This window comes from Sceloporus occidentalis, unplaced genomic scaffold (assembly GCF_023333645.1).
Source record: "Sceloporus occidentalis isolate IW3139 unplaced genomic scaffold, rSceOcc1.0.p SCAF_1, whole genome shotgun sequence".
NCBI classification, from domain to species: domain Eukaryota; kingdom Metazoa; phylum Chordata; class Lepidosauria; order Squamata; family Phrynosomatidae; genus Sceloporus; species Sceloporus occidentalis.
The window spans coordinates 233,733,248-233,761,104 of record NW_028316981.1 but is presented as its reverse complement, the minus strand read 5'-3'; the positions used below and the strand labels follow the sequence as shown (position 1 = coordinate 233,761,104).

At 39.4% G+C, this 27,857-nt stretch overlaps 1 protein-coding gene across 2 annotated transcripts in view; it reads right to left on the bottom strand.

Annotated features, from left to right (window-relative positions):
- GLIS3 (GLIS family zinc finger 3) overlaps positions 1 to 27,857 on the bottom strand; it is a 182,493-nt gene that overhangs the window by 12,349 nt on the left and 142,287 nt on the right. Inside the window, exons 7-8 of one of the 2 annotated variants that reach the window (XM_089511795.1) lie at positions 14,713 to 14,881; positions 7,429 to 7,613 (exon numbers count right to left, since the gene is read on the bottom strand). In XM_089511795.1, the coding sequence (XP_089367921.1) occupies positions 7,429 to 7,613; positions 14,713 to 14,881 (354 nt within the window). The remainder of the gene's footprint in view (positions 1 to 7,428; positions 7,614 to 14,712; positions 14,882 to 27,857) is intronic. The other variant, XM_089511805.1, reaches the window with a different exon arrangement.

Genomic DNA, 27,857 nt, shown 5'->3' with positions numbered 1-27,857 from the left:
TTGGGAGTTTGATTCAAAACAGAAAAGTTTTATGGTTAATCAAATATCAAAGTATAGGCAACATGTGATTTAACCATGAGTCTCTTTGAAATGTCTGTAGATGTTCCTGCCTTGACATTTTAGGTGCCTTTCAAATACAGGGCATCTAAAAAGTTCTGCCTTAACTTCTTTCCAACATATGGAACTATTTTTCTAACAAAAGATGTGAGGATGGTACTTATTTGTCAAACACAATAATATGATAAAGGCTGCACTTATCAGAGACATTAGCCATTATCTCTTGAACTCTAACTTTATATTTAAAAGCAACAACAAATGGCCTACAAAGTAAAGTAAATAACTCCCACAAACTGTTTTGTTTTTCAAGTTAGGGCTCTAATAGTGCAATCCTCTACATGTTTTTCTAGAAATAAGTCCTTCTGTTTTCAATGCCACTTACTCACCAGCAAGGCTGTTTAGTATTCCAGCTGAAGGAAAGTGTGTGCATATCAAAATGATGGTATAACTTTAGACTGAAGAAATAGGGTATCATGTAATAAAAGTCTTTAAGGCAAATGAAAACACTTCTACCATTATCGTATGCTTTTAATCTAGTAAAAGATATTTAAAGAAAAGAGGCTATTAACCTTTGTCTTCAGACTTCTTATACACATTTACATAGAACACACTCACAACCACTAAACGAGAAACTCATTCTAATGTCAATCTCAGCAACTAGTTTTTTTATTTTATATCACAAGAAAAGAAGTTTCACAACTGATTAAAAGTGGCAACTACGCTGCATTAACAATTCAATAAATTCATAAACTGTGCAACAGAAATGCTATCCCTTGTTTGTTAAAGGAATAGTTCTCCGTCCTTGGTTGAAGCTAATTATTTGCAAGTGGCTGGGAAAACAGGTGATATTTCCTTCACTTTTAGGGCAGACTCAGCCTGGAAAAGTTACCTTTTTTGGGGGGGGGGGTACCCAGTACCCAGAATCCCTCAGCCAGAGGAAGTTTGGCAATTTCACTTTGGTGGACAATGTGTGGAAGATGATGGTGCTTAGGATTATTTTGGGTTTGGCTGCAAATGTTCCCCTTTAAGAATGCAATGCATTGGTTATATTATTTATTTTAAAATATTGATTTTTTCCAGTATCGTCTGTTTGTGTACTTGTTAATGAACATATAATACAAAGACACCAGATATCTCCAAGGTGACAGCATCTATAAGATGTCATCCCTGGAGTTTTTTAAGATTTGGGGGAATAAAGTGATCCCCCCCCTTTTGTAACTAGTGGTGTGAATTCGTTTTATCTTATACAGTACATGAGATATACATGTACTAATCAGACACCTTAGATATTTTTGTTGTTATTTCGTGTCAAGTTGGTTTCCCTAGGGAGTTTATCACATGGGGAAGATTGGAAACTTAAAAGGGTCAGAACTCGCAATTATCTAGCATATTAGGCACAACTGCACAAATGGTTTTCAGACGACGTTGAACACAAACTGCTTAGAATCTGACAAGAAAGTGACATGAACCAGGAAATAAGCATTTTCAGGAAAATATCGGAAATTCATGCCCATTTCATTCACAAGTTCACTTTTTTTTTTTTTTTTTGCACAATTGCTGTAGTGTGAAAACTACTTGCGGTTTATTCATGGGATTCTCCCTGTTTTTGTGCTTATTGCCAGATTTCCCAAGGTTCTTTGGGGTGAATTTACTTCCAGTGCTGCAGAATAAGTAAAATAATGTTTGTCTGAGTCCCGGCATGTTCATCTCTCTCTCTCTCTCTCTGTCTCTCTCTCTCTCTTTTTCTGTGCCTCCTGCTTCAGCCACAGGGATCCCCAAACTGTCCCCTTTCAGGAATTTTGGACTTCAGCTCCCAGAATCCCAGCCTATTGGCTAATATGGCTGAGGCTTCTGGGAGCTGAAGTCCAAAATCCCTTAAAGGGGACAGTTTGGGGATCACTTCAGCCTTCACTCTGTGCCAGAGCTCTTAAAGAAACAGCTACTGAGGCAAAGGCATGGACAGAGCAAACGAGACAGAGCAAAGGCTGAGTTCCCCCTTGCTCTTTCCTGATGTCTGTCTGTCTACAGCTTCAGCCCCCATAGCCTTAAAGAAACAGCTGCTGAGGGAAGGCAGGGATACACACACACACACACACACACACATACACACACACACACACAGAGAGAGAGAGAGAGAGAGAGAGAGATTTGTCACGGTCTACGTGTGAAAATCATTTGCATATTTGATTGCTTTTTCAGGATGTTTTTATCATTATTGGGATGGAGGAACATTTGGTATCACTCTATTAAAACCATTTGTGCATTTGCGCACAAGCACAGATTGATCTCAGATTCTGCACAGGATAACAGCACTTTGCATGTGATGTGAAAACCATTTGCGCAAATATGAGTTAATAACGGGTTCCGACCATTTTAAACTTCCAGTTTCTTCCCATGTGATAAACTCCTATGGCTGAGAGATCTCCAAGAAATCCTATTGTTAACAGCCCTGCTCAGGTCATGCAAACTCATCTTAACATTCAGACTGACTGAAATGTCCCAGATATTAATTACTGTTCTTTCCCATTTTAAACCAGGTTAAAATAAACTGACCTGGGGAGCTGGTATAGGAAGTCTCTGATTTTATTGGGAGCTGGCAGGAAATATTCTGGGATAAATAAAATGTGCATGGGTTGCCATAATAAATGGGAAAGAAGAGGAACAACATCTGGGACTTTCTGGTCTTTATAATCAGTCTGGATGTGCCCTTAGATATAGAAGATTATCGCACTGGGGTTAAAACGTTCCCCAGTGCGTTTAATGGGGGTGCGCACGGAGCATGATGGAAATGCGATGGGGCCCAGAACGCTGGTTTACTGCACACCGGAACGCTGCCTTTGCCGCCGGGCGTTCCCATCACGTTCCCATTGAGTTCCAGAGGGCACCATTTCTGAGGACTGTTTCAAAGTGTCCCTAGAGATGGCATCCCCTGGAATTCAATGGGAACGCGATGGGAACGCCCGGCAGCAAAGGCGGCGTTCTGGTGTGCAGTAAACTGACGTTCTGGGCCCCACCGCATTCCCATCACGCTCCGTGCGCTCCCCCGCATGCCCCCGTTAGAATGCACCGGGGAACGTTTTAACCCCGGTGCAATAATCTTCATACAGTTCCCCTATGCGGGGGATCCGTTCTGGACCCCCCCCCCCCCCATGTAAGGCAACAAAGGGATGCTTTTGTATATTTAAGTGGGGAGCTAATAGAGGCTGTGGCCATACTGTAGAATTAATGCAGTTTGACACAACTTTATATGTCATGGCTCCATCCTATGGAATCCTGGGATTTGTAGTTTTGTGAATTTTTGGCCTTCTCTGTCAGAGAGCTCTGGTGCCACAACTAACAACAAATCCTAGGATTCTATAAGATGGAGACATGACAGTATCAAAATACTTTAATTCTGCATTGTGGTAGCAACTGAAGCAGCAGCAGCTCACTCAAAGCCTTCCTTAAAACTATGCCCAAATTCCCATTACTCTCAGTACTGCCTGGACCTGTAGAAGGCATAATAGACTTTGCACAGCGATGATGAGTTTTCTCTAGCTGTTGGGTTGCTGGTGAAATAACAGCAAGTAACAGCAATGCAGTGCCTTCAGTTTTCTTGATTTTAAACCCAGAGCAATTACTTAAGAATTAGTCATTCTTTCCCTCTCTGTGTAACTAGCTGTCAAGCACTGAAAAAGTATGTTATGAAGTGGAGTACACTGTAGCTGATATGAAAGGTTATTAGACTTGTATTTGACTGCAACATCACTTCAATTGCAACACCCACTGATTTCATTGAGCTTTTAAGATCTTCTGTGTTTTCAACAAGGGAAAACCACTTACAACCTATTTTGTTCAAAAGTCTTTTTTCTTTTTGGCAGTGAAACTTTCTTTTTGGTATAGCCAATTTAAGCCTAGCTGACAAGTTTAAGACTACGGATTGAAACAGAAAAATGTCACTATTGTTTGGTAGCAGAATGAGCTGAAAGTTCAGTGGCAAGAGCTACAGCCCTCTAAATCATGTGATGGCAGCATATGAATTGTAGAAGACAAAGGCTAACGGAGTTTTCCCTGCTAACATATATACCAAATAAACTAGGCTGATGTAGTTGTTCCATGAGATTCTTCAAGTGAACTGTAATAACATGACCCAGGATAACATGGCATCCCCCACCTTTTTTTTCCTGAAGCTACCAAGAAACTTAACAAATACTTTTCAACAAAATACAACAAAAACCAGCATTATTGCTTTCCATTTGCTGAAGTAGGGGAATTGAATGAGAAAAAGTGATTCACAGAGCAAAGATGTTGGCCTAGTGAAGAGGTTAGACGTGTGGTGCTTTGCATCTCTTGCTGTAAGTGGTTGAAAGTATATATACTTGCCAGCATCTCACACTGGGACACACACAGTAGTGGCAAATAATTCAGCTTAAATCAAATATTGCACCAGTGGATGTCTGGTAATATGATGGAACTGCTCCAAAAACGTGTTCCAGAGTTTCCCAGCTCTCTATGGCAGATTCCTGTGTTTACTGAGGGGGGGGGGGTAAAGGAGAATGGGAAGTGCCCCCTTCCTTGTTTCATTGATGGAAATTATTCTAATCTTGCCCCCGGGAATTAGAAGAAGAATTAACTGATTAACCTATACAAACTAGACAAACTGAATGTATGGAAACATTTTACTGTTCCCAAGAGACTCACATATCAAACTATACTCTTTTTTTTTAAAGTAATTGAGTGCATACTCCTTTTTTAATGAAAGAAAGAGAAGGACAACATGTTCTGAACGTGCCTGCACGGGACTGGCCTCAGGATAGGGTGAGCTGGGTACATGTGAGTCTAAATGGGCTTGGAGACCTCAGTTTTGTTGACTGTACGGTCTGCCATGAGCTGGGAGTTTAAAAAGCAACAAGTAAAACCTCCTCTGACCAAATCTTGCCAAGAAACCCCCATGATAGGGTCCTTAGGGTCACCACAAGTCAGAAACAACTTGAATGCACACCACCAACTTACATTTAAAAACATTTATCCCCAGCTGTTCTACAGGTTGTTTGGGTGTTAACTGCAAAAATATTCTATCTGTACAAATGGCAGTCCATCAATTAGTTTTCAGATGTATTTCTTTCCCAAAGTCCAGTTTGATGTCATTTCTTTAAGGGAAAAGGTTTCAGAAAGAGGCTTTACTTTAAGACTCTGTGCGTCCAATACAACTACAACTATATAGAACCAAAACAGACTGAAGTAGGCAAGAGTGTTTCAGCTTTTGAAAATGTTTGCAAAAAGCTATGTGATATGTGTAAGCCCCCCCATATATATGTGTGTGTGTGTGTGTGTATAGAGAGAGAGTATAAACTTGTTATTAAACACTAGCACTACAGTTCAGAAGAATTACATAAGCTTGGAAGCAGATACTTGTGCAGATGTTTCTACCACACGAGGAACTATATGTTCAAAGGGAACCTACAGAGTTTGAAAGTGTTGGTTTTTTGGACTAAAACTCTCAGAATCCCCCAGCCAATATGGGTGTGCTGGTTTCTGAAAGTTGCAGCCCAAAAATGCAACCGTTGTTAAGTCATGAGCCTAGCTAGCCACATGGTTTTCCGCCATTGGGGACAATGTGGTTTTGTCATTGGTTAAATCTGCAGATGGCAAGTCCATGGATAAGGAAGGAATTTTTTTTTCATAAATGAATTTTTTGAAAAAAGGCCTCAAAATACCAAAATCTTGGCTATTTTCTCAACAAGATATCTGGATGTGTTGAGATATACTTTCTTGAAAAGGATGAGAAAGTTTGCAAGCATTCTTTATATCCCTAGTGCAACTCAAAATGTAAAATTCTGCATGTCAATTACACTGGATGAGTAATAATGCTGCTAGTATGGAAATATTAACAGTCACATTGCCAACATGATGTTGAATGACTAGACTTGACTCCACTTCAATATACCTCCTGGTAAATAGGTCAAATACTTGCCCAACCCTGGCTATAGTATTCTGTGCTAAATGCTGATAAAATGTTAGCTGGACAATGCATGAACTACAGCTGATGCTATCCATAGTATGTGGTGGTGGTGGCAGAGGAGGAGAAGAAGGAGGAGGCGGAGGAAGGCTTACTACTACAGTGGTCCCTCCATATCCACTGAAGTAAGGGGCACAGTACTCCTCTGAAAGTGGAAAAAAACACAAAAACTACCAGTTTTTTAACCTGTCGCAACACCTATCTAAGAATCTTGATGTCCTCCAGTGCAACATCTGGCAGACATTCCTTGCAGAATCATGCTGGAAGACCTAGAAATTCCTAAAGGGTACATATTAATCAAATCTGTGAATAATCAGATCCGCAAAAGCAAAGCTGCAAATGTGGGGTGCCAACTGTACTACTACTATAACTGCACCAAGGTAACCCAAATATGTGGTTCTGTATACATTATGAAAAGCAAGAAAATGTAAATATATTTCTTTATTTTGCATTATTTATTTTGCTCATATTTCCCAGGTAGGGAATAAAGTATTAATGTACTTGTTTCTTGGTGTCCAAAACCACCAATGAATGACTTTAGATATTTGTTTGCATATGCTGAATCCTATTTTGATATCCATGTGCTGTAGAAACATGATTGTAAAAAATGAAAAAGAAGACCAAGATTTTATATCCCCACCATGTCCAATTTTATTCCTCTTCATATTTATCAAGAACAGTGGATATACACAACCTAAGACAAACATGGGCCCACATGAAATCTTAAAAATTAAAGCCTATTCAATGATTTAAGACTGTTTTAAAATTGATAAAGACAGAAAAAATGAATTTTGGACACGCAGGAGTACACAACTGCTCCTTTGAAAACCTCATCCTGTGCTTGCAACTTTTTCATAAAGATCTGGAAGTAGTTATTTTAGGCACAGTTGTCTCTTCAGCAGAGATACAGGAGATTATCACATGAGGGATGGGGCGTCATTGTCCCTTCCCTGCCCCATCCTTCCTCCTCAATTGCAGGAAGGACTTTCACACATGACATGACATTGACTCAGCAGGGATGTGCCAGTGAAAGTGATCACACAAATCACTTTCACTCTCAAGCATGCTGAAACCATCATTCTGCTGCCCAGGAAGCACAAGTGAAAGTGATAGTGCAAATCACTTTCACATGAAAGCAGGCTGAAAAGTGCTTTCAGCCATCAGATGAAAGAGTTTTCTACTATTATTTCCAGACTTTTGTAATAACAGAAGAACCTGTTATTACCATGATGGTTGAAAGCGCTTTTCAGCCCACTTTCATGTGAAAGTGATTTCCACTATCACTCTTCACGGACAGGATAAGGACAGGGGAGCGATCCCGTCCCCATGTGAAAATGTCCATTGAATAAGGCTAGGATAATTCACTAACTTACCTTGGACGTGGATGCTGTTTGGCTGAAGAGAGGGATGTGTTGATGGCTCATATGACTTCAAATGGGTTACGGCAAGCTGCTGACTGTTGGAACACTGTGGTACCCTTTTCTGCACCAAAGGAGAGGGAACAGAAATTCTCCTGGGGCTTATATGATGAGAAGAAAAAGGAGCAGATGCTGAAAATCTGAGAAATTAAGGAAACAATAATACTCAATTATAAATGGTCAGACCAGGGTCATATTTGATTGTATGTAATGCTCAATATTCCCCCCACCCTCCCAATGCCACAGAGTATAAAATGGCAAAAAAACAAACAAAGTGCAGGTAGTTAGTAAATACGGTATAGTAAAACAATGGAAATGAAACTAGAAAAATTTGTATTGTACAAAGATGCTATTAAATTCCAAATCAGATGCTGAAGAAATGACGCCAGCTGTTGTATGCAGTGGTAACAGTTAGAGAGCCACCATCTCCTCTACATTTAATTTGCTGCAGGATCTTTGTTCTATGGGGAAATAATGGGAGAGAGTGGAACAGGTAGCAAAGGTCATCATGTATTACCAGAGGGACAGTTTTACTTTTCCATCCCATTTGGTCCTCTCATTTGCTATCTCAGGCTTATTAGGGTTCATCGTGAAGTTAAACTCCATGTGGAATGGTCAAATAATTTTTGACCCTATACATGTATTACTTATTCATTTATTTTTTGATTGAATTGATATCCCACCTTTCTCCCCAGATGGGATTCATCTTGTGTTAATCTGCCTACATCTTTATCTCTCAATGAATCCTGAATGACCACTGTTATGGCCATATGTTGCTGACCCCCTAATCTGCCTATGCCTTTATAATCTCTCAAGTTTGGAAATGAGGGAAGATTCCGAGACCCAAGCACCAGCTCCAGGTGCACTCCTCTACTCTAGGAGTTGGCTTCACCTTAATATTACCATCCAGTGTGAGGTTACAATTACCAGGTTGAATATAAGATGGTGCTCCTGTAACTTTAATCTTCAGCAGATCATGGAGCAGGATGTGGTACTGTAAAACTCCATCAAGAGAAGAAGGTACCTGTCCACCCTCACCTTCCAATCATGAGGTTTCAGGCACAGGTGTCCCCTCCTAACATGGCTGCTGCTTCACTGGTGGAGTGGTAAAGCGAAGCTGGCAACAAGAACAGAGCTGGGTTTTACCTGAACCCCCTCCTCCCACTCTTAGATATCAGATATATATCTTAACATGATATAGATTAAGCCATGTAGGATACTGAGAGAGATACTCAAAAGGCCCATGTGTTTTCTGGAAGAAAAAAAAAAGGAAATGTTTTGTAATTACAACTTGCATTCCCCAAAATTCCAAAAGCAGAAGCTGTAACTTGCATAAGACAAGACTGTAGATCTTTGAAGAGATTAAAAAAGGTTTGGGATTGTTTTTTATTACTTCTCCCCCTGCTTTTTTCTTCTTTTTTGATTCACAAGAAAAGATTATTGATTCACTTTCAAGGATCAGAATAATGCACAGATGGCTGCCTTTCTTATGTAGAGAATTCTGGAGTTAACATTGTGTGCGTATGTGTGTAGAGGGCTCTTGCACAAATTTCACCTCTCAAAATCCAATCAATGAAAAATAGCTTTAACTGTCAGCCAACAAATGGGGGGGGGGGGGGGCAAATCCTCTGGAAAATCTTTACATAAAAGCACAATTTTGAAGATTTCAAATGGGATTTAACATCTAAGCAAAGCTTCCAGATGATAATATATTATTTTGTATAGCCAGGCAGGTCTTTTTAGTAGACTTTAGTGCTCTTTGTAATGATTTATGAATCTCCTCATGAATTCCTGGCTTGCTCAAGTTGGTAACTATAGTATTCTACTTATATTGCTTTCTCATCTCACAAAAGAGAAAGTTGGCCTTGCTTCAGTCCAGATTTGTCCCCAAATAAATCACAGTGTGTTACTGGGGAAACAGCAAATTAAAATTTGCATGTGCAACAATCAATACCAGCTTGTAACTACCAGGAAACTGGTACTAGAAATTGTGACCATACCATGCAGTGTTCACAAGTAATCACATACCAGATTATTAATTTTTCTTTTCTTTTCTTTTCTTTTCTTTTTAAAGGAGAGTTCTGACTTCAAAGCTTAAGAAGATCAACTCATAAATACATATATTATTCACTTCTTTACTGCCTATTGTGGTTATAAGCAATGGAGCCTCTCCCTCTCTGTGTGTGTAAACCTAATTAAAGGCCTCATATAATAATTCTGAAGACAGAATCAAATAGGATTCCCACCAACATTTTCCAAATGAAAAAGGGGACACTCTTCTAAATTTATTGTTATAGCCTAAGCTGTCTGGTGACATCTGATCAATGAAGTTTCTTTTATAAAATAATGAAAACATAAACACAAATGACCTAATTGCAACACAGCATTATAGTACAATGAAGCCAAAGAAGTTGAACACAACCTGAAAGTGAAACACAATGATGTCCTGCCACCTTACCATAACCTGATAATTAAGGTTGCATTCACACTGCAGAAATAATCCAGTTTGACACCACCGTAACTGCCATGGCTCAGTACTATGAAATTCTAGGAAATGTAATTTTGTGAGACATTTAGTTTTCTCTGTTAGAGAGCTCTCATGCTACAATATACTATAATTCCCAGAATTCCATAGCATTAAGCCATGGCAGTTAAAGCGGTATCAAACTGAATTATTTCTGCAGTGTGGATGCAGCAAAAACAAACTTATTTATCTTTTCCTTCCTCCTTCTCCCAGCTCCTCTCCCCTTGCCACACTACTGCTGGGTATTTTCTTCTACCAGCTGCACCTTCCATTTGTTGACTTTACAAACTCTTGCTCCAGCTTTTAAAGCATGTGTTTTAGTAGCATTTCCATACCCTCCAACATTTCACAGATGAAAACCAGGACACATGTGGTCAAGCAACATCACAGAGTATGGTCAAGATGGCAAAGTTACTAATGGGAAAACACACACAAGTTAGAAGAGGCTGCCACAGTCTGATTTTGCCTGAGTCTACAGAGAAGATCAAGATTCTGCTCCTTCCTCCCATTCCTTCCCTCTGATTTAACTGACATTGAACTTAGTTGCAGCAATGGAAGTAAGCCAGGAAAAAAGAGAGAAAATGGGAGGAGGAGAGAGAAACTGCGACATTTAAAAAGCAGCTGAAGAAGTGGGACAGCAGAGGATTAACTGGAACTACTGATTTGCAAAAATTGGAGACTATGCATTTCACTACAACTGAGCATTCTCTTAAAAAACAAAACACCTTAAAATCTTAAAAATAAAAATGGCTCTGATCACAGGCTTATAACCTGGAAAGGATTTTTTAAACAATAACCACAATAACTAAAGAATGTATAAATAAATAGTTTAATCTCACAGTGGGCATGGTTGTGTCACCTACTAGAGAATTGCTGCAACACAAATATGCTACACAACTTTGGTATCTTGATGGGTCATTATGAGGGAGAGAAGAGGAGCCAGTGTGATGATTATGTTTTACTGAGAGAGCAAAGTAAAACAAAACAAAAAACCACAGCTGGATCCTATTGTATAATGTAAATGCAAAAGAGGGTGTTAGGTTATATAGCTATATAATATAATATGCCTACTAGTTTAAAAGAAACCTCAAAAGATGAATAATGTAACATGGCAGTTCAGATTCTAGATTAGGGGTGGGCAATTTCTGCAGTGCTGGGAGTGATTTTTGGCTTTCCCCCAGACCTCAACATGTCACCCCAACTGACACTTTTTTTAAAGGGTCACATCTGGTTTATTTTCTAAAGGGCATTTCAGGTCTTATGTAGGGAAGCTATAATAATCTCTGAATGACTAATCACATTCTCTCGTATTCATTATTGATGGCATGTTTTTCTCCAGAATAGGGAGCTTAGGCTGTGACAGGTAACTTTAGTTGTCATTTCCAAATAGTGGATCTGTTATTCTGTGATTCTTGGCCATCCAAAGGGCATCCCCCCCCACTATTTTTAACATTTGTTTGAATTTAAAATAATTATTAATGAGTAACACATGAATAACACATTAGGAATGTGACACTCATATAAATATGAGTAATGCATCACCTTTTAAAAATTAACGCTAACACTAACACATTAGGTTTTTAAAATAATGTCCCAAGTTTTGCTTTTTCACCTTTCATTTCTTTTCACATTCTGAATTATAGATCATCTTGGGCATGTTGGCAGACAAGGCAGCATTAATATGCAGTAAATAAATAAATAGCTACACCAATGTGAAGAGGGAAGATGGATTCAGAGGGATGGGGAAAGTCCTCATAGCAGCAACAGTAACTTGAAGTTAGAGGGCATGAACCAAAGAGTAAGCAGCAAATACAGAACCTAAAAGGTATGCAGGTAGGTGCTCGAGACAAGAATCTGGCAAAGAACATGACAGCCTGGAGGCTAGGAGCATAACTGCAAAATAAAAGTAGAAACTGGGAAGAAGATTCTGGGAAGCAAGAATGGAAATAAGAAGAAACCCAAAACAGAATGTACATAAAGTGCTGTAACTCTTAGACTCCAAATCGTTGCATTTACATATGGATATAGGTAATAAACAGACATGAATGCTGAATTAGGGAAAATCATGTTCTACCTTATCATGATGTCTTAACTTTCTGGAAATAAGCAAAGATAGGTGATCATCTTCTAATCAGCAATAAATAGCTCTTGACTGCATGTAACAATCAGTCCCCTTGTTATTTATAATCTGATGTGCCTGTGCTTGTCTGTTTTTAATCATAGTGGTGATTCATAATTTCACTGATTTTATTGGTTTTAGGCAGACCTGCACAACTTGGCAGTAGGTAGAGGTCAAATTTAAAATAGGATAAACTTGTGCAACCTTGCAGGGCAAGTGTTTACCTCTCCTCCTCCTCCTGGCCCTCTCCTTAGATGAGGGCTGAGTGGCAGAGGAGCCTTGAAGTTGTTTCACATCCTCGTGGGCCACCCAAAAGCCTTTGATGGGCTGCATGCAACCCCCAGGCCATATGTTGGGCATACCTGGTTTTAGGCATCCAAAGTAGTGCATACCCATCAACATTAATGGAGTGCAAATGGCTTTTGTACTCTGAACACAGTTTGCAGCAACTGATGTAAGCAGAGGACAATGGAGGAAAGCAGGAGGAGAGAGACACTGGGACATTTTAATAGCAGCTGAAGAAGTGGGAGGACAGGTATTTAGTCTGCAAGTTGGAAGGTATGTAGTGTGTAAGCACCAAAAGACTGTGATATAATTGTTCATATCAATAACATATTTTAAAAGAAAATACTGCATCTTTTTGAACACAATAGTTATCAATCTTATACTGCAGACTGCATATTTATGATGCAAGTAACAAGAGTGGCTTAACAATGCCAAAGCAAAACCTTTTAGTGTGTCATACTATACAGAGCCCACTTTTCTGCTAAAGTTCTTACTTGTTTAAGGCCACTGCAATAAATGATCAAAAATGTGTATTTTTCACTTTCATTTGAATTGTAGTCTTATCTCCAGAGAAAGACAAAAAAGTGACAAAAATATGGATATGAATGGCTTATTTTGTGTTTCATAGGACCCTAATAGACTGCAAATGAATATATTGCTGGAACAGTGAATGGAGTACAAGGAAATATTTGGGGAGGGACTGCTTCACATGCCCTAGAGTATCATCTAACGTCTGACAATTAAGGGGAAAAATGGAAAAGCTAAAAATGTCCAATATACAATTAACAAACACATTCTGAATATAATTATATGAATGGCAGTGGACCCTTGTTATTCACTGAGATTTGGTTCCAAGACCCCACATGGAAACCAAAATCTGTGACTGTTCAAGTCCCATTAAATACAATTGCATAGTAAAATCATTTCCCTTATATAAATATGCAAAATCAGGCTTTGCTTTTTGGAACTTATATATATATTTAAATATTTTCAAACCATGGATGAGTGAATCCATAGATATGGAGGGCTGATTATTATTGGTGACAGTAAATATACCATGAAGCACATATGAGACATTTCATTGGAGCCAGAAGACCAGACTGGCAGTTGGTGGCTGAAGTCCTACATGGTCTCAGCGTGTCATAAATCTCCATCAATGGTGTTTAACTAGGGCCTGGTACACACCGCAAGGACGTGACATCCTGGTGGCAATAGTAGGGCTCGGGACTGCACACCATCCGCACGGTCCTGAGCCCTACTACTTGTGAGCGATGCAGTAATGGTGGTGTCCCGTCCACATGGCCGCCGCCATCTCTAGGTAACAGATGCATAGCATCCTCACGTTGTGGCATGTCCGTTATGTCACGAGTGCGTCATTGGCACACTTGCGACACAACCAGGACGCTGGAAAAAGAACTAGGAAAAACTGGGTTTTTAAAACTTCGCAGGGATGTTGCATGGTCTAGCGGATGCGGCATCCCTCCAGAGTTAAAATGGGTGCCAGCAGACAGCCATTTTTGGGCGGTCTGTACTGCGCCAATGCTAGCATTATGCAAGCCCTATAGGGAATACCACCATGTGAGAAATAGAGGGTGCACATAGCTGTCATTTTATTCCACCCTGTGCAATGTATGAAGACTCTGCACAGTGTGCACTGACACTCTACCATAGAGGCATTATTGTGTGTGGGCAACAGTTTTGCAAGAGAAAATTTCGTGAGTAAGGTCCCATTCATACTACAGAATTATAGTACTATGATTCTACTTTATTGCCATGCTTCTGTCCTATAGAATCCAGGGTCTTGCAGTTTAGAGAAGGGCATCTAGAATTCTCAACTCAATTATAAGCTACAAACCTCAGGATTCCATAGGGTGAAATCATGACAGCTGAAGTAGAATCATAATCCTATAATTGTGTAGTGTGAAAGGGTCCCTGGATATGTTCATTCCATGTATTCCAAAAAGTCACTCTGCATGCATATTGTAACTTAGACCTGTGTATGTCACAAACAGGATTCTGGTCAATATGTCCACAGATTATCATAACTTTGTCAGTTTTAACTCATTCCTCTTATTTCAAACAATGGCCTCCCCAATTCCTATTCCAGGTCATCAGAGTTTGGTAGAGCATACTAGATGGTTATTCTTTTAAAACATCTACATCTCACACATATGGTAAGAAAATGTTTTTGCTGATTTTGCACACCAAATCTCTCTCTTCCCCTTGCTTTTGAAATCCTGAGATGACAACCTGATCCAATCTGATGAGCTGAGAGAGAACACAAAGACTTTTTGAGTTTTTGCAACCTTACCTCTCATTTCCAGAGTCCCCTGTGGTGAGAGGGAGCCCTTGGGTTGGTGGGTTGTGTGGGCTGCCATGCATATTGTGTCCTGGTGAAGTGTGGCTCACAGAGAGTGATGGGGTTCCAGCGCCTGCAGCCATTGCACTTCGACTTGAGTGAGTACTTGTGAACAATGCAGCTGCAATAAAAGCAAAAGTGCTCATGTATTGTGATTTTTGTAGACTTCTCATGCAGGCGAGGTTTACATTTTCAGGAATATGAATCAGATATAACAGCCTTAAAGGTACAACAGTGTTCAAAAAACTGTGACATCCTTAAAAAAAACGCCAATGAATCTTTGAGGACAAGTTTTGAACTTTGCTTGAAAAATGGTGACAATTGGGACTGATGAGGTTGTTTCATACTACAAGTAGCAGAAACAGAACACATTCTTCATTGTTTGTAGTTTCTCCTGGCCAGGAGTGAGAGAGACTAGCTCATCCTCCAAGAGCCATGAGCACATGCTGCTGCTTATTGCTTGAAGGAAAAGAGAGAAAATGGCTGGCACCTAATAAATGAGCCAGCCCTGACAGATGAATAGAAGGCTTCTTATAGATCAGCATCTGTCCTTGATGGGGGAAAAAATTGTCAGACATATCACAATAAATCAAGTCATGACTGCCTTCCAAGTCAGATAGCTACCATATCTGACTTCTTGTGATTCCTCAGCCCTAAATACATATGACTGAACCTACAAATATTAATACCCTGCTTTCCTCGCCTTCACATTTGCTCCTTTTCTCTGGCTTCTCTGAGAGTTTGTACCCATGTGATAGCTGCAATAACTGTTGTTGTTTTTTTAAAAATGGAAGCCTTACTACAAGTATGTATTTATTCCAATGGCTTTTCAAAAAGGCTTTTGTGGGGATGAGCCACTTTCAGAAATGTTATTGATTTCATTAGTTCATTTCCATCCCACCATTCCTCCAAGTTCAAAGCGACATAAATGGCTCCTCTTAATCCTCACAACCGTCATATCAAGTTGATGTGTCTGAGAGCGAGTATTTGGCCCAGCATCACCCAGTGAGTTTCATGATTCAATAGGGCCCATTACAATGTCTCTAAAGTGAAACCTTTGGCAAGCAGTAAGCCCTAAAGCATCTTGTTTAAATTATGTATCTGTGGGTGCATTTGGGAAGAAGTTGTATGAAGTTTAGAAGTATGAACACATAAGCAGTCTGTATGTGTTCGTGCTTGCTGCACTTTCTGGAAGAATATTTTTTGTTTTTAAAAAGGGGGAGTAATTCTCAAAGTTATTTCATATAAAACATATCTAATGAAGATTAATAATTACAATGACCTTAAGACACTGCTGTAGGGAAGATGATGGCCAGACTGTTGCATTCGTCATTCCACGTATGTAGTGGAACAGTAAAAATAAAGCTTATTCATGCACAGCTGGGATTCAGATGTTTCTGGGCCAATAAACTGTTCAGTCACATTAATTAAGAGCATAAATGAATACATTCAGTACCCATTAATCTAGGCAGTTTATAAATCATACTTAGCTATTTTCAGGTGACATTGGGCAGAACCCTCTTAGGCATTTAGGAATATATACCTATTGTAGTTACAGAGATAGGTAGGGAATTCTGCCCAACTGCCCAGTCCTTTCTTCCCAGGCAGCAGCTAATGTGATCAATGAGGGTCTACTCTTCTTTCACTTAGAAAGCATCTGATCAATATTCTCGATCTCTCCCATGAGCGATCTCCATTGTGACAAGCAGACATGGGGTCCCTGGAGTCATTCAGACGTCATTTTTTTTAGCGCAACGATAAGAATCATCTCACTCACATATTCTGGGTTTGTTATTCACCCTATGGAACCACATTGATGTGTTTCTCTGCAAGTTCAGTTGCTCAGACATGCAAGCAGTTGAATAAACATGTAGTTGTCAGTGTGAATGCATTCAGAACCCCCTTTTGGCTATGCAGTGTTTTATGCAGGATCTATTCAGGTCTATTCACATCAGTTATACAAACTACCGATGATGTGGATCAGGGCGCCATCCTGTCTCCCATGCTATTCAACATTTATATGAAGCCACTGGGCGAGATCATCCAGAGACATGGGATGGAGTGCTATCAGTATGCTGATAGCTGATGACACCCAAATATGTTTCTCCATGTCTCAGACTGCTGCAGTGACTAACGAAGGCATCTCTTCTCTGAATAACTATCTTGGGTTGGTAATGGACTGGATGAGGAAAAACAGACTCAAATTGAATCTTGGAAAAACAGAGGTAATTGCTATAGGAACCCTAAAGCCGGGGTCGGAGATTTGCCAACCAGTCCTGGACGGGGTCACATTTCCCCTAAAGGACTGTGTGCAGCTTAGTAGCACTTCTGGACTCGTCCCTTCAGTTGTCATACCAGATAGATGTGATGTCCAGGTGCAGTTGTTATCAACTTCAGTAGATACGTCAGCTGCGACCCTACCTGGACCCTACCTAGAAGCAGTGGTACATGCACTGGTAACCTCTCATCTTGATTTCTGCAACGCACTCTACATAAGGCTACCCTCGTGCCAAGTTCGGAAGCCTCAATTAATTAAAAACATGGCAGTCAGACTGGTCACTGGCAAATCCAGGTTTGACCATATAACACCTGTTCTAAAAACCCTTCACTGGCTTTCGGGCGCAGTACAAGTTGTTGCTTATCACCTTTAAAGCCCTACATGGCTTGGGTCCAGGTTACTTGCAGGAACACATCTCCCTATATAATCCACCCTGCACATTCAGATCCTCTGGGAAGAATCTACTCCAGCCATAGAAGACCAAATTAGCTGCAACTTCTCAGAGGACTTTTTCTTCTGCTGCCCCGAAACTGTGGAATGACCTGCCGGAGGAGATTTGTCTTATTACCACCCTAGACGCTTTCAAGAAGACTGTCAAGATGGATCTCTTCTGGAGGAACCTCCCAGACTGACCTTCCAAAGGAGGAAAGCCCCTTCCACTTTTAACGGTCCATTCCATTTTGATTACTTTAGATTATGTTATTGATGTAACTATTTTAACTGTTGAATTTTTATTATTTTTAATGGTGGGAGGAGGGACAGGGCTTAATTGTAACTTTTTATTGTGTTTTTGTACTTTTACTTATGTTGTAATCCCACCTCGATCTGTAGGAAGATATAAATAAATCATATTATTACTATTATTATTACTATTATTATTATTTTGTAAAAACTAGGGGAAAAACAAGTACTGATTATCCCAGATTAAGTGAGCTTTTGGTAACCCCCACCCCAACTTAATTGGGTGCATTTGGGATGTGTGTGACCAACAGAGATTTAACCCGGAGTAACTCCCCTGTTGCAATTCCCCTTTGCACCAGAGATCAGTCATGGAAGGGGGTGGAAACATTGGTCAGCTGCTTCCCAAGCAATAGGAGACTGGAACCCCCCCTCCCCAATTGATCACAGCAGCTGCTGCCTGGAGTGATAAGTGGGCATTGGGGGATTTACATATCCCATATGTATCCTCTGAAAACACAGTATGTAGGGATTATGAATACCACCCAGCTACAAATGCATAGCTCCAGGTTACACATTTGTTACTCCCCAACAGGATTCCAGCCAACATGTAAGGGATGATTGATTATATTAGAGCTTTTAATCATCACTTATTTCATTCTTGCAAAAAAGAACAAGACATTTTTTTTTAAAAAATCATCAAGCAAGAATACAGGCTTTCTGCATGTATTTCAATGACTGTTTGCATTTCAGGACTCTTTGAGCATAAAATTACCAATGTTTTGTGTAAAAAGACACAAATGTGTTTTGGCACAAAATATGTCTCTTTTCATTGAAAAACAAAGTTTTGGTGCAAAAATTGTATTTTGAATTTTTAAAAAGGGGGGTGGTGGATTTAATTTTTTTTGCAAAAACACTTGAAATGCAAAAAATAAAAAAAGCAGTTGCCCTTTTTCTTTACAAGTGTCTTCTTCTATTGAGACCTCCTTTTGCATCTTGCAAGATAGGTGTGAGTATTGTTTATATTCCTACTGCAATTTGTAATTTGTTATTTATTTATTTATTGTCTTTGACCAAGACATCTCAAAGTTATAAAAACATTATCAATAAAAGCACTCTTACAAGAACTAATAAAAACAAATTAAAACCCAAATGCACATGTATACAGGAAGCACTACACCCCAACATAAAGGAAACATAACAGTTATATAAACATTATCAATAAAATCACTTTTACAAAACCTAATAAAAATCAAATTAAAACCCAAATACACATATAAACAGGAAGCATCACACCTCAAGCATAAAAGAAGCAATCCTTTAATATCTTGTTATCCCTATTGCATATCTGAAGTACAGTACTGCTATTTGGGCTACTTAAATTAGTATTAGACTAAGCCTTCTAGCCATGTACATGTTTTACATAAAACCTGTTTAGAGGTCGTCCAAAACCAAATTCATTCACAGTCTCCCTCTCTCTCACACAGTTTAAGGCTCCACCACATGGGGTCTTACAAAGACCCATCCCCTGGTCTTAGGATTTTGACCATAAAATTTCAGAGTAGGGGAAGCTGCTGACCTGCCTTCCCAAGCTATAACATAAGTCCACAGGGACCATTGGAAGTACAGTATTGCTTAAATCTAAAAAATAATAATGTGATACTGCTGAAGCTCTATAAAATAATTTTGGAGAAACATGCCCAAAACTTAGAGAATAAAATGAGAGAAGCATTGAAATTCAAATGTGTCAGAAAATGACCGGACTTAACATATGTGTCCATGGGCTCAAGTACGTGTTCCAGATATTTTGGATTTCAACTCCCAGAATCCATGCCCATTTCACATGCTGACTGGGACTTCTTGGAGTTGAAGTCCAAAACAGCTAGAGGATGGAAGGTTGAGAACTAGTGAAATAGAAGATATGCAGACAGAAGTGGGGGATGATTCCGAGAAAGAAGGTGAGCATGTAAGCAACACTTGAGATAATTACTGGTAATGCGGTCTGACATATATATGATGATTGTCATAGCACAAAGAGTTACTGGAAAGTGATATTACAAAGCACTGTAAGATAATAAGTTATACTTTACTTTTTATCACTAACACTTTCCTTAGTGGGACTGTTAAAAGAACAGGACATGTTAATCTGGGGCAAAGTCTAATAACAACTGCTATAAAATACTTAGCAAAACCCTATAAAAAGGAGGAGTGGTTTCAAGGATCATGGGAAACAGTGTTAATGAACATACTGGCAGCATTAAAAGAAACTTGTTCTTTTTCAAGTCCCTTTGCAAATGTGGGAACATTTCTTTGTTGTTGGAATGTGTCTGGTAAAAAGTGGAAGGAATTAAGGTGCATTTTGGTTTTTTTCAATAACATGTGCCAGATAGGTTATACGTATTGTATTTCATTGCTATTTTAATCATAAGAACACATGAACTGATCACCAAAACTACCATTCATATGGAAGGAATATGCTTTGTGTGCATTCTTGTGCTAATTTCACTAGGCAGTAGAACTGAACCCTGAATCCTTCAGCTGCTGAAGTGAACACAGAAAGAGCCCTCCACATGTTGTTGTTGTCTAGACATGTCAGATTACCACCCTGTCATCCCCAGCCACTATGGCCAATGGACATGAGGCTAGGCATACTGTCAATGCATCGGGGGGTGGGGGGTGGACTTGGCTGGGCAAAAACTGATTTGGTTGCCATCCTCTTTACTACATCAGGCAGCCAGATGTTTCTGAGGCCCTAAAACAGCATTTATCTCTAGTTTGTGTCCCAATAAATGGTATTTAAACATGAAGTTCCACTTAGCAACCACATCTAATATTTATTTTGTTTTGTTTAAAAAATCCAGGACCTACAGTCAACCAACTGGGCTGAGCTCAAAACTATTTCATTCCTTTCAGTCAACCAACTGTACTGTCCTCAAAACTATTTAATTCCTTTCCTCTTCCCATGCTCATTCCACATGTGGGGCATTTTTGGGGTACCTTCTTTTCCCCTTACAGGCTTTAAAATACAGATTATTTGTACTCCTTTGAAAACCAGAGCTCTCAGCATACTGGTAATTTCTTTTTGTGAAACATGGTGATATTTTGGCCTCATAACTGATAGCATTCATGTTTGAATGTCAAAAAGAGAGAGAATGATAGACCAATAAACCTGTCCTTGGTTAAATTATGACAAGCACTTTCTTTTACCTGTCCTAAATCTACTGAAAATTATCAGGTTACATTAAGTGCCAAACTAGATGTGACATATTTGCTTTTTTGTTGTCTTTTCTTTTCTTATGAGCTCATTTCCTTGAGCAGGACCAAATCCATTCTGTGGGGAAGGCAGCATCAATTTCTGACTACAAAATGGGCCTTACTGGAATTGGATTGGCCCACACTTCCCCTTTTGCAATGAGGAACGATCAACTGAAATGAATGGGATCTTTTCTACAACTGCAACATGCATGCACATGGGGATTCAGCTCTCTTCAGAACTATAGTGAACCCAAGGCTTAAAGCCCTTGTGTCATTTCACAGCCTTTGTCATTCCCCCCTTATGCATCAGCTACTGGTTTTGACAAAGAGTCCCAAGTTCTAGTTTTGTCCCAAGTTCTACTAATATGGGAGTGGGAAATGGGTAACCCTCCCTCCCAAAATCTAATTCCACTCCTTCCAAACTAGATTGATGTTATAAACCACTTATTAGATCCTCAAAAGTCTTTTTCCTATTGGAAATTTTCCAAACACTTTAGGGTTTCCTTGTAGAGCAGATGCTCCAACTCCTTCAGCATTTTACTTGTCCTTTTCTGCATTTTTTCCATCACTGTACAATGTCCTCTTTAAAGCTTGACTTTCAGTTGTGTGTGTGTGAACACCGTGTTGAAGAAGTAATCAAAAACTACCTGACATGAATACTGAGTTATGAAAAGGCATTCTTTTCCTTTTCCATCCCTTTAGTCATAATCTCCAGCATGAAATTTGCCATCTGTACTACTGCTTTACCGTTTTCATTGAAATATTCACCACAATCCCAAAACCTTCTTTATGGTCAGTCACTGCCAATTGTATCAGTGTATGCAAGAATATTAGCATTAAATTATGCATCTATTTCCCTGTCACTCTGCAATAAACCTTATTTGACAAGTTGTTGCCCATTCACCTAGGGCCTGAGCAGATGGGCCAATCCAGTGGTATCCTGTCTCTGATTCTGACCTGGGTTAGTCTGCAGGTCGGCACAGCAGTAGGTTGATGTTTACATGCATGCACACTGCTGTACCATGGCCCCACTGCTGCTGTGGGCCCTATATCTGCGATCACCATTATATCTTTTCTGAAGGCCCCCATCATGGCCTGTAAGGGAGGGAACAGGGTGCCTGGCTACATTTACATGGCCAAGAGCTCCAATCCAATGTCACAGGGGCCTTCAGAGAAGAGGCAATGGTGAAAGAAAGCAAGGGGGTACACAGGGCTTTATGGTGTGTCAGAATTTTCAAGAAAACCCCACTGCAAACAACCAGATTTTTGCCCCATGCTAAGGCCCCTTTGGCCTGGGATCAGTTCAAGACCACCGGCTCAGTATCCAGGTTGGCCGATCCTGGTCCAGGGCTGTCAGCCTGCTTTCTCCATACAGGATGATGTGAGGCTGGGGGGAACACGGGTCTTTTGCCCAGTAAATATAGGCCTCAGAGGTCTGAACTATTTGCAGTCTTGTTGGCCCTTTAATGTCCTGAAGTAACCAAGTCAGCCACAAAGGTATGAACCTTGCTGCTCATCCTGAATCCAGTTCATGTTTGATTAAATAAAAAAGCAACTGTAGTGTAGTAGTTCAAGTACTGGACTGGAGCTCAAGAGATCCTGTCTTCAGCAAACCGTGAAACTCAAGCCCTGTTCAAGCATTGCTTACCCAGTTTCAATCAGCATCCAAAGAGAGGACATAGTCTTGCCTCCTCTTTCACTTCTATCCTTGGCTGGCATCCTGATTATGACATGTGCAAAGAGAAGTACAATTTACACCTATTCTTGTCTTTTTTGGCTTGTTGTGGAGGTTGGCAGTCTTTTCCACCTTTCACCTTAACTAAAGCCCTTCCTTCCCTGGACCCAATTTTGCTGCAGTGACTCCACCCACTCTCTGTGGCTATTGGAGAATATGGGGGATCAGAGAAACTATTGATTTATCTATAATATTTATTTAATTGATCTGTCCTGCTTTTTTCCCCAGCATGCGTTTCAAAGTGTTTGCACAGGTTTGAAGCAGATTGAAAAAAGCAAAAGAATGTCCCAGATATAGAAAGATGGCATAATCTGCTCAGTTCCTGGTGGATCTTGGGGAATGTGGTCCTTCTAATAATCTGAACCAGAGCTGTATAGGGAATTGTAAGTCAAAAGCAGCACTTTGAATTGTGCCTGGAGAGGGACCAGCAGCCAGTGGAGCTGTTGCCACAAAAGAGATAGCTGGTCCAAAGAGCTGCAGTCAGATTGCTGACTGGGGCTGGCTACAGGGAGCACACACTCTTTCTGAACACTCTTTAAAGGCAACCACACATAGAGCACATTACAGTAATCCAGTCAGGACGTAACTAAGGCATGTTTTATGGTAGCCAGATCTGATGTCATTAGGGTTAATTTACCATTCAGCAATTGATTCAATCAGTCTACTGTGGTCGGATCTAACATTTGGATTTAGGTTACATCTTTTCACAACACAAACTTTCAATAAAGCAACTCCTTTCCTGCTTCTTGTGTATATATGAGGACAATAGTGATGTGCAATTTTTTCTTTTTTTTAAAAAAAAGGGAAATAAAGACATATGGAAAAATAATTGCTTACTGTTCATTTTTGTCTGACCTCTGAGATGTTTTTGTGTATTTAAACCCAGAGAATCACTATAAATTGAAGTGCTGTATATATGAAATATTATGCTGTCATTGTTCAGTACATTATCACAAAGATGCTTACCAACACAAGTACTGTCCATCAGAACCACTGCTGTGCACAAACCTTTCACACTCCAAAAGCTTATAAAAAGAAATTGTGCATAAGTTGTGGACAATGTTACAATTAAGGGATGAGAGCTTGAATTCTTAAACTGTTGCCAAATTGAAGCTTGAAGAAAAACCCATTTTCCCCACTTAGTACTGCAAGTACACTGTAATTTAAATAATTTTTTTCCAAATGTGGAATTGCCACCTTTCCACTTGCAAACTACCAATAATGTTGTAATTCATTTCCACAGATATATTATTCTTAAATTAGTCCTCTGTCAATCTTTTTTCAAATCAAAAGAAAAAGACCTCTTTTGCTTGCCTACCGAATAATCCAAATGGAAAAGGGTTGCAGGGTTGCTATTTCAATAACCAGTCATAAGGCATAGGTCTGCCACTGGCCAAATGAGCAGTGAACATCTTGGGAGCCAAACTGAGATCTGATATAAATTAGTGTCAAATAGAGGGTTAATTTCAGGTCTTCAAATTCCATTTGGTTGACACAATAGACAGGTCTGCACATTCTCAGTGTGTGAGTTTTTAAAAATAGCACCCATGTGTTCTCTTATGATGGATAAGGACCAGAGGGAGTGACATTGACACTGACATTTTTGCCCATGCTACACTCTTGATAAAAACTGTCCACCTCAATATGCTGGAGAAGCTGGTATTTGCTCAAAAAGGAGGAGGAGAAATAGTTGTATTTGCAGCAGTCAGCAGTAGTAGTAAAATGGACCTTGAGTCTAAGAACATGTGATAGGTTTTGTTTGTATTGTAATTTATCTAACACTTTAGTCAGTGCTCCCAAAACATACCTACATTAATGTTCTGGCAATATTCACAGGGAAAGTCTGCTTGTAGTTACTTTGTAAGTCCAAATGATTTACTCCAAGGTAAAGGAGTAGGAGACTGCAGCCTTAGTTATGTTCAGGCTGCAATCTTGCAGTCTTTTCCTTCAATGTAAGTTTCATAGAACTCAAAGAGACTTGTTCCTGAGTAGATATATACAGGATTACACCATTAGCAAGTTACAAGTTAACCTAAGTAGCTAAAAATTATTTAACCAGAAGACAGACCTTGACAGCGAAAATAGCCTTTTGGAAAGAAGGAAAAACCAATGGAAGGTTATTCACATGACTAAATAATCTAGTACGTATTTGTACAATCTCTTTGTTCAAAGATGCATGTGTTGCTAGTCTTGGGAGGGGATACATCTCCATGCCCCTATTATATCATTTGCCTGCTGCATAATTCCAACACATTATTTCCCCCCCAATTTTATTTTTACTTCTTTTCCCCTATTCAACTACAATGTTGTAGTCTAGCCAGAGCTTGCATGGTCAACATGCTGGAATTTTTTAATCAGCAGGGATGATGAGGCAATGTCCACTGCCTCACCTGGGCTTTCCTTGCTGTGACACTGCAAATTTGACAAGTAGCTGAAGGGGAACATATTTTCCCATTAACAGTATATTGTGGAAAGTTACCTCTGCTGCAGAGCTTGGGTGAATTAGTTTTTTGGATGACAACTCTCAGTCAGTATGGTCTGTGACTTTTCCCAAGCTGTTCTCTGTTGCAATGAAAAGTGTGTGAGAGACAGGGAGGGGTCAACATAATGTGCCTATATTTTGATATTCTCCTTTAGGGTGTCTATAGCATCTGTCATGTTGGGTGCCAGGCTTTTTAAACACCATACTTCACCACTGGTCAACTGACAGGGGGAAAAAAATCTCACTCTCCCATATCTATGCCTGTGTGTATCTAAAGCAGACATCCTATTTGAATCAACCTGACTTGTGGTGCAAGCTTTAAACTAGATTGGCATAAACGGCTGTAAACAGTGACAGCTCCTCTCCATTTCCTTGTTACATGACAAGACAAGACCTCAAAACAGAAATGCGCTCCAATCTTCCAAATTAGATAAGAGCCACCCTTTTGAGTGGCAGGGATCTAACGTAATGACCTTCAGTTTTAGAAAGAATGATTTTAATCCAGATCCCACACTTTTATTGCTTTGGGGATTTTACTGCCTCTTAATCACAAAAGCAATAAGAGTTTCCAATATGTTCATCTGCTTCACTTAATCAATTGTTCCAGCTGCCAATCACTAGAAATATCTGAAGGCAAACGTAAATGATTTCAGCCATCCAACAGAACAGCTGTGACCTCCTGGGAATACTGAAGGGTCTACACAGTGAACTTCACCTTTTCCCCAAACCTCTCTGACATGTTGTATATTGTTTCCCAGCAGGCTCACCATTATTGCAATGTAGGTTATCAGCATGTAAGGGATTTTGTTGGTGGTACTTTCCTCTTTCTATGCTTAGCCCTGGAAATAATTGCAATGGTCTGTGGAAATTACAGAAAAACTGAATAACTAGAATTAAATGAGAAATGTCTTATCAGTCCTTGATAATTGCAAAAACAACATTCTTGTAAACCAATGTGCTCATTGTTATGAACTTTCCTGGATGCATGGTGTATCTCTCATATGATATTAGCCATCTAATCTAATTTCTGACATCTGTAGGGAAAGGAGAAGCACATTTAATATGCACCAAATCTGTTAATCCCTTGCTTGATATGAAATTCTCTTTACTATCACATGTGGTGAGAATGTGTGACAAATTGGAAAGAAGAACAGGGTTCCTTTGCCTTTAAAAGAGTTAATCTGACCAGGTGCAGTTTTCACTCCTGGGCTCATAATTTGCATAGACCCAAGCTGCTTTTGTGCCAGGTATTGGATGCAAATTTTCCCTGTCCGGGTTGTTCTTTGGATCTAGTTTCTTTTCTTTCCAGCCAAGGGAAGAGAAGGTGGCTTTCCAGACAGAGAATAATGTCCTCAAAGTTGTATAGTTAGCTCCTTAAATACTCTGAAGCTTTGATCCCTGGAAAACTTGCTTCTTCTCTCTCTTTTTTAAAAAAAACTACTTGTAGAGCATTTCAGTTCATTTGAAATGTGGTTCTGGAGGAGAGTTCTAGGGATTGTTGTTGTGTGCCTTCAAGTCATTTCTGACTTATGGTGACTTATGGGTTCCATATCCTTCCCTCTTCCCATGCACATGATCAGGAGTGTTTGAATAACACGATCACATGGTTCACAATAAACATCTGCTGTATAAACTATTTTTCTTAGACAAAGCATGGCATTTGTATTGGTGAAAAGAACTTTAGAATGTTATAAACAGATGAAATGATAAAAGCATAGGGTCACTATAAGTCAGTGGTCCAAAACACACTGCAGAAATAATCCATTTTGAGACTGCTAGGGAATCCTGAGAACTGTAGTTTATTGTGGCACCAGAGATCTCTGACAGTGAAGGCTAAATGTCTCATAAAACTACAGTTCCTAGAATTCACTAGCATTGAGTCAGGCCAGTTAAAGTAGTCTCAAACTGGATTATTTCTATAGTGTGTTTTGGACCATAGTCAACTTGACAGCAAATAATAGTACAATAAGTCCCACTGCATTGATTCAGTAACCATGTTTTGTTGTTGTTGAGTGTCTTCAAGTTCTGCCTATATTGTTTTCAGGTATTTCTTTCCCTTTATTTTAAAAAGATAGCAACTGTTTGCTGCTTTAAAAAAACATGTAGAAGAAACTCTTTGTCAATAACATCTTGGATGATTCCCTGAGCACTCAGTTCCAAACCAAACTGACCCCTTTCATTAAGAAACAAAAATATCACATTCTATGGCTTTTCTTTCCAGCATAATTTTTGACTTTATATCAAAAATAAAAAAGTGCCACATATTTCAGATTGTTGTTTATATGCTTTTATTATAATCTGTTATGGATATGCAGCTTCAGTGTTATCCAAACAATAACCTTAGAAAACTACTCAATTTAATTTTGATTCCCTGCCCAGGTAAGTTATATGATTTCTCTAAGAGCTCCTCATTCCTTGCTTATTTTTGTTTAATATATTTATTCAATATATATGTATATGCAACTTAGATTAAAAGTCTTTGGAGAATTCTGTTTAAATGATATTATGAAGTGCAATTATTATGAAATGATGTATTTATCCCTGACCTATACCTTGGTTAATGGGTACAGAATGAGTCTCAAGAAAAGAGGCAAATAAACATGTCAAGAGCTTGATAACCATAACAATGAATAAATGTATTGCGGGGCACCACATATTATCCAGTGAAA